The 7,866-nt window shown below is 54.8% G+C and overlaps 1 protein-coding gene across 2 annotated transcripts in view; it reads right to left on the bottom strand.

Annotated features, from left to right (window-relative positions):
• Positions 1-220: 220 nt before the first annotated feature.
• Positions 221-7,866, bottom strand: part of ARFGAP3 (ARF GTPase activating protein 3) — a 54,215-nt gene continuing 46,569 nt past the window's right edge. For both annotated transcript variants that reach the window (XM_040490637.1, XM_040490638.1), the window contains 2 exons: positions 2,685-2,806; positions 221-1,298 (listed from right to left, as the gene is read on the bottom strand). In XM_040490637.1, the coding sequence (XP_040346571.1) occupies positions 1,281-1,298; positions 2,685-2,806 (140 nt within the window). In that variant the 3' untranslated portion in view covers positions 221-1,280. The remainder of the gene's footprint in view (positions 1,299-2,684; positions 2,807-7,866) is intronic.

Below are 7,866 nucleotides of genomic sequence, written 5' to 3'. Positions count from 1 at the left end.
ACTTTCAGCAAGGACACCCCACCTGCCACTGCCCTGGGGACAACACCTCAGTTAATGACAGCTGCACATCAGGCCCCAAACGTACATGAAAAACAGATCCATCTCTAATTATATCATAGTTCAAATGCATGCCAGTGTTATATCATGAGCCCTGATTTACAAGATTCATTACAAAGGCTTTTGTAAAAAAAAAAAAAAAAAAAAAAAAATAGGCAACACGATCTGCTGCAAGGGTTTATTATATTTAGAAGTCTACAAATTTGATCTTTTAAGAAAAATTCACAAAATATTCAGTTGAAACCACATTTCTGGTTCATCAGATTTCAAATATATTTTACTGTGCTGAACAATATATTCTAACGCTGTCTAAAACACAGCCAAATTATTTTTCTTTATTCATTTATACACATTCTGTAATTTTTTGAAAACCAAGATTAAGATAAAAAATATTAACAAAACTACCCAGTTACAACTACTGTTCTCCCCTGTACTGAGATATTTCCCGTGGGTCTGTCTTCTTACCTTATTCATTTTAAATTCTGTCCACTATGTCGGTTCGTAAACACACTCAGGAGATTCTCAGCTGACATCTCCCATAAATTCAAACAGCAACACCGTGTCAGAAGATTAATTCCCTTGGCAATGCAGAAGCTTAGCCTTGTTAAAAGTGCTCACTGTAAATTATTTTTGAATTTATAGATCATACAAAGGGACAGACGGCTTTAAACATTATTTTGAAATCACTGTAACATGTGGAAATACAAATGAAGCAACCTGCCAAATTAGACATTTTTGGTCTGTTGTTTTTATTCCTTGCTCCCTTTTGAATGAAACGTGTGTTGGTGAATTTGGTTTCTCCGGGCCCCTGGAGCATCAACTGCTTGGGGTAGCCCTTAGCCCACAGGTCACACGGCACTGAGACCCCCCTCCCCCAGTCCCGGAACGAAGGCTCTCAGCCCCCAGAGGTGGGAGAAGCCCTTGTCTCCAGACCCCCAGCTGCTGGAACCAGATTCCACACAAATAAAGCAAGGCTACACACAGATATGCCCAAAGGAGCGCATGGGCAGGAAGGAACGCAAAACAGAAATTACAATAGAGCTTCTACTACATCAAAAATGAGAATTTCTCAAAGGAAATATTAGAAATCAGGAATGCATGTATACCATGTGAAAAAGCAGCAGAAAAATCTGCAAAACTGTCCGGTCTTCACTGCGGTCTGCGACGTGCTCACTGGTTCACGTCAAGAGGCCTTTCTGGAAACGCGCGACCCCGCGTGGGTGCTAAGAACCGTAGCGATCCTGGCGAGAGAGAAGCAAGACGCATGTTTGCTCGCGCTCAGCGCCGGTTTCTGCCTCTCACGCGCACCGAACGCTCAGCGTTCCCAAACTGACATCGCAGTGAACACAGAGCACCGACTGTCTGTCTGGCATCTGGAACGTACGCCGCCCCCCACCCCCCCCATCCCCTCAAAGAGCCCAGTAACTGGAAGGGGCGTGGCCACAGCCGGGGCTTCCTGATGCCGAGGTCTGCGTGGGCCGTGGACAGGAGGACATCTTGTCCCTGAGCCCCGCGGCCACCTGCGGCTCCCGCGCTGTGGGAGGGTCTGTGGGGAGGGGCGCAAAGCATCTGGGGGGTGGGGGTGGGGAGCCAAGTGGGGAGCCTCTCTCTGGGAGGCAGGTGTAGCACACGTGGAGTCTGAACCCTGAAATTCTGGCTCAGCTGAGCGATCCTGCAGAAGCAACTTAACCTCCGTACCTCCGATTCTGCATCTATAAAATAAAGGGGGATGACCTTCCTAAAATGTGGATGTCACCTACGTGGCAGGACTGATGGGGGCTCAGCTGACCTCAGGGACGTGAAAAGAGCCCCGTGAATTCTAACCAGAGGTTGTTCTCGACAGCAGCCAAGACAGCAGGAACCTCTGGGCGGAGGGGATTCTCTTCAGTGGGGGCCGCCCCACCCCCTCCCCAAGCGGGGAAGCCCCTTCAGAGGCGCCGAGGCCGCACTGATCAGGTCCCACCGCCCGTGGCCACGTTTCCGCATTAGTAGCAGCATCCTAGAACAACAGGACGTACACCGGAAGGTTCACGAAATAAGCCTTAAGAGATGGCCTTGCGCTGTGGTACGCGAGGATGCCCCAACCTTGCCTTACTTCGGAGACCGAAATACCACGTAAATCCCCAAATTAGGGAAGAGTTAAAGAAATGTTCTGCATTTTCGCTCAGCACAAGGTAGCTTCTGAAGAATTACACAGAAATGCTCACAGCAGAGCACCACGGAGAATGTCAAATCATCTGTACAGCCTAACCCTTTTGAGTTCTAAGAAGATGTGCATAGAAATCAAGAACTAAAATAAAATATGCCGAAACAGTAACAGAAGCTGTCCTTGGGATCATGGGCAGTTTTTATTTTCTTCTTCCTGTTTCTCTGTTCCAACACAGGAAAGAAGTGCAGCATACCATCAATTCCTGTAACAATTCCTCTAGAGTCATCAACGAGAACATTTAAGCAAAAATAAAAGCCCAGTTTCTGGTTTTCGACGCCCCGGGTTACACCGTAGCAAACATATAAATCAACAACAGGAAATCAAATTTGCCAGCAGGTGAAGAGCGGTCCAAGTTGCGCTTTCCACGCCGGAGCCACCAACCACCCCACTCCGTTCCTGTCACCCCCGGGGCACTGACCTGAATGGAAGTCATGACGCCGTTAGCGAAGACCGAGAGCTTTCCAGCAACGGATCGCACTCCCTGCTTAAACTGGGCCATGTCAGGCGCAGTGGGCAGCACGCTCGTGAGGTTGTAGCTTCCTGCACACAGAACAGATGCCGTTTGTCACTGGACCGTGGCGACAGGCGGCACAACCGGTGCCCAGGGCACTCCATGACCTTAGAGGGCACAGAATCCCCTCCCCTCCCGCTTCCCGCTTCCCGCAAGCAGCAGCTGGGGGGAAGGGAGAAGAACCTTGCGGTGGGGTCAGGACCCTGTTTCAGTGCCAGCCCCACCCTGAACTAGCTGTAAGACCCCGTACGAGAGCAGATGTTGTATTGGGTCTTGGGACCACCAGGGGTTCAAATACTGGCACTGTCTCTTCTAAGCTGTGTGTCTTTGGGGAGCTTTCTCACCCTCTCTGGGCTCCTGGTTCCTCCTCTGAACACAAGATCTGACAGGTAAATACTCAGTAAATGGCAGATGGGCGGACATCTCTAGGTTTTGAGTGCTCAACATCCCCCCCCCCCCCGCGCTTTTGGTACAAGCCCTCCTCCCTTCTCTTGGGGAGCCCCGTGGACTCCATCCAGAGGGGTGGGCGTGTGACCCAGGCCTGGCTGATCAGAGCCTTCCTGGGACTCCTGTATCTCTCAGGGAGAGGAGCCTTTGCTTGCTCTGGGGCTGCCGGTGGGGATAAGGCACCGCAGTGGCCGCTGTCTCTGTGACCTGCCACTCAGGGCAGGGGAAGCCTGCAGGACAGGAGAACGAGGTTCACTAGGGAGGGGAGCCGAACGCACAGGTGTCTCTCTGAGGCTTTTCTGACTCCGAGCCGGAGCCAAGCTCACCCCCCACCTTGCTTCCTGAGGCCAGAACCAGTGGGATTTCTTTGCTTCGGCTTTGGCGGCCGGCGGAAACATCAGCCTATTTCCACCAGTGCAATTGAAGCGCATGGGTGGTGTCGCACCTGAGCGGCGGCAGCTCCGGAGCAGACAGCCAGGGTTTCGGGCTGAGGCTCCGTCCCAGAGGTGTGACAGAAAGCTGGAGGGGCCCCGTGACGGTGAGCGAGCCCAAACCCTGCAGGTCCTAGGGTGCCAAGCCCAGCCACCCCTGCACGACCCAGCCGCACCCACCTGCCCCTTAAGCAACAGAAGCCAGTTCCCTTTCCAAGAAAAAACGGAATGGACGTGTTTATCTTTCCACACGGACGCCGCCCAGAAGGGACAGTGTGGATCCCCAGCACCGCTCCTGTGCCCACCATGCAGGGAGGGGCCGCCGGTGCGGGTTCCTCCCCTCTCTGCCTCCAGCTGACTTGTTATTCATTTTTAATTTTGTTTTTATTTCTTTCAAACATTTTATTTTTGAGAGACAGAGCGTGAGCAGGGGAGGGGCAGAGAAAGAAGGAGACACAGAAGCCGAAGCAGGCTCCAGGCTCCGAGCCGTCAGCACAGAGCCCGACGCGGGGCTCGAACCCATGAGCCGAGACCACGACCTGAGCCGAAGTCGGATGCTCAACCGACTGAGCCACCCAGGCACCCCTCCAGCTGACTTTTTAAAGTTTTGCAGGCCTTGGCCAATAAAAGAGTGGAGGCCCAGCCTGGACGCTGGATCTGGGTTCAAATCCTAGCACAGCCGCTCACCAGTGTTGCTACTGGCCTGCAGATGGGTCTTCATAGCAAACAGGAAGCTAGTATGAGATCCTGAGTGTGCAGAGGCAGGGTCACGGCTGCGCCACTACCTGGAGAGGTCCACAGTGGCTGGGTAGGTCTGGACCAGAGGTCACAGGGGGGAACCTTAGCAGAAGCACCTCCACTTACAAGTTTCCAACTTGGGAAAGTTTTTACATTTTTTTTAATGTTTATTTAGTTTTGAGAAGCAGAGAGAGACAGCATGAGCAGGGGAGGGGCAGAGAAAGAGGGAGACACAGAATCTGACACAGGAGTCAGGCTGTGAGCTGTCAGCACAGAGCCCGACACGGGGCTCAAACCCACGAACCGCAAGATCGTGACCTGAGCCGGAGCGGGAGGCTGAACCGACAAAGCCACCCTGGCGCCCCTCCAACTTGAGAAGCACTTAAAGAAGACAGCACAGCTAAGGCGGGACAGCTCTGGGACCATGATCCCTCACCGACTAGGTACAGTCCCCAGGTGCCCTGAGATGGCGGCCCGTCCCCTAGAGTCCTTCCTCTCCTCTCCTCCCCTTCTCTGTACAGAGCTCCCAAATTCTAACCCTTGCAACAAGGTGTGTTCAGGTGACAGGGTTCTGGCCAATGGGATGTAAGCCGAAGTGCCATCCAGGGCTGAGGCCTGCCCTTTTCCCTGCCTCTTCCCGCTAGCCGGGATGCAGATGGGATGGCTAGGGCTGGAGCAACCATGTTGGGCATGAGGTGAAGTATGGAGAGGAGATCATGAGCAACAAGAGGAGAAGGGCCTAGGTCCTTGGCATCTGGGAACATAGCACATGTCCTGAACTGCCCCCCCAGAGTCCCATGTAAGAGGGAAACAAACTCAGATCTGATTTAGCCTCTGTTATGGTGCACCTTTACTCCTTACTTAATCCTCACTATCCATCTAAGTCCTGGGAGTGTAAGCAGCCTGCCAACTCCGGAGCGGGTGTCAGGTCTCTGGCAGGGAGGTGGCTTCCCACCCTCCGCCTGTAGGTCTGCTGCCTGCAAACCTGTGAAAGCTGATTGAAGGTCTCCCGGGTCTGTGAGGTCTCCCTCCTCCTCTCGTATCTGGGTGCCGTGTCTCCTTTGAGGGCCGCCCAGGGCAGCAGAGCCCCAGTGCGCTCAGACTACACAATGGGCTCCAGGAAATGACGGCTCAAACTGCTTCCTCAGGAAGAGGCTCCCTGACCTATGGTCTAGGTCAGGTGCCCGGTCTCCCTGCTATCTATCTGTCCCCATTACACCCCCAGCGGGCTTGGTGCTGAGGACATCATCACAAACCTGCTTTTCCAGAGCTTACTGCCTACTGGGGAAGGCAGACAATCAACTGATAACAGCACCGGGAGAGCTTGGCCAGCAGTTAGAGGCCACCGAGGCAGTCCAGGCACAAGTGGCTGCGGCCGAGCCGAAGCCAGTAGCAGTGGGGTGGGTGAGTCTGAGTGTCCCGAGAAGGCTTAGGGACCAACTGGCAGCGGGGGGCTGGGAAAGAGAGAAATTAAGGCTGATTCCCAGGTTTCTGGCTCAAGCAACCGAAAAGGTGGCAAGACAGAGACAGAGGCCCCGGAGTGTCCAGGCCGGGGGCCGGGGCCAGCCGAGCCACGCCGTGTTAAGTGGTTGGCGTGGAGGCCCTGTATCAGTTGGGAAGGCCAAGTGACACCGTGCTAGCACCTCACTGTGCCCGCCACGGGCCGGCAGGGGGTGTGCTTTGCACAGTCACCCAAGATGGGGACCCATGGGGCCGTCTCTCGGTGGAAGACTCGGAGGCCACCTCCGCACAGAAGGAACCACGGCAATGTGCACACGGCGCCTGACACTGGCCACGTGACATCACAGCCGGGGCAGGGGACGTTCCTGTGTGTGCTGGAAGGGGCACGAGCACAGTGAGGACCGTGGCTCCCACGCTCAGCTGGCTGAGGGACCCGCTGACCGGCACCCCTGCTTCCAGGGCTCCTTCATTACCCGTCCATTCGTTCACTCAAAAGACACATCCTGAGGGCTTTCCCTGTGCCAGGCATGCCAGCTGCCAGGGGACGGAGATGAAAACGGACAGGTCCTGTCCCTGAAGGGCTTAGGGTCCAGTCCGGGGGGGGGGGTCATCAGATGGCCTCTACCCTGGTGACAGCAGAGGATGCCCGGAGCGTGCACCCAGGGCTGGAGCAGGAAAACGCTGGGAACTGAGCCTGGAAAGGCCCACAGGAGCTGAGAGCCAAGCGGCAGGGAGCAAGGGCAGGATGTGAAACCTGGGCCGACCAGAGACTTCTGGGTAGAATCCGCCCGGAGAAGGGAGAAGGGGTAGCTGCAGGAGGTGGGAGGGCGGCGCTGCAGAAGCCCGAGGAGCCCAGGACGGTGCCCCAGCTCCTCAAACAATCGATTTTCAGTAGACGGTCATGTACCCGTTTCCCTGAAATGGGGACGAAGGGAGAAAAGAAAGGGTTTCCAACATGACACGAGTGACGAGTTTAATAACAAACAGAGCACGGCGGTGACCTCTCTGCCGCCCGCACAGCAGCCCTGTGCCCAAGTGACGAGACTCCGGCCGGCGGCCGACTCCGGGTCGGCGACGCCACGGCGCAGCTGTGACCAACACATTCACCGCCTGACCAAACAAAATCACGTGGCTGCGGACTGAGGCCAGTGCTCGGAGATCTGCAGGCCCCGGAGAGGTCACATGCCTGGACTGCGGGCCTGAGTAAGGGGCCTAGGAGAGAAGGGCCTCAGCGCCTCTGGCCCTCCCGGTGGACACGCTCAGATTCAAATAACCAGAGTCATTTTCTCAAAAGAAAAACCCCGAGGGGACAGACTGGGCTCGGAGCTTCTGCTGTCCCAAAGCTGCCTCTGTTCTGTCACTCAGTGCCCTGAGTGGCTGCCTCCCGACACAGGACCCAGGTGATGGCAGTCCCACCTCCCCCAGCTGACCCTGCTCTGGGAGGGTGGCCACAGGGTCCGGCGCTACGCCAGGCTGGCGGCGGGTGCTTTTGTGTGTTTTTCATCTGGTCCTTCCGGTATCCTGAAAGGGAAGGGCCCTTGACAAATGTCCAGGCTGCTGGATTAAACACATCCCCAGGAAGCATTTTGTTTCACCAGGAGGCATTTCGAATCTGGAGTCATTCCCCAGTCCCCCCACCGCAATGAAATTATAAAGTATACCATGATCTCCTCAATGACTGAGATTTCACAGATGGGAAAGCTTGTAAGATAAGAAACCCAGAAGAGACTCTTAACCAGCTTTTGCTGTTTGCCGAAATGCAGTCTTGACAAAAAGTAAATATTTAATAAGAGTTGTTCAATGCACTTACACTTATGGTCGTTACCGAAGGCAACTTTTATGATGCACTTGATGGAAGATGCCGAACGAGGGTGACCATGGTCTGAGCCGTGGGCTTGGATGGAGGAGGGAGCACGAAGGCCGGCGGGGGGGCGGGGGGTGGCACCCTTTCTGTGACCCTGAGTTTGGGACCCACACAGGGCCCAAACAATTAAAGAACCTTTGTTCTCTGA

Source organism: Herpailurus yagouaroundi, unplaced genomic scaffold (genome assembly GCF_014898765.1).
Source record: "Herpailurus yagouaroundi ecotype Mexico unplaced genomic scaffold, PumYag 182, whole genome shotgun sequence".
Lineage (NCBI taxonomy): Eukaryota > Metazoa > Chordata > Mammalia > Carnivora > Felidae > Herpailurus > Herpailurus yagouaroundi.
This window is presented reverse-complemented; position numbering and strand designations above follow the sequence as displayed.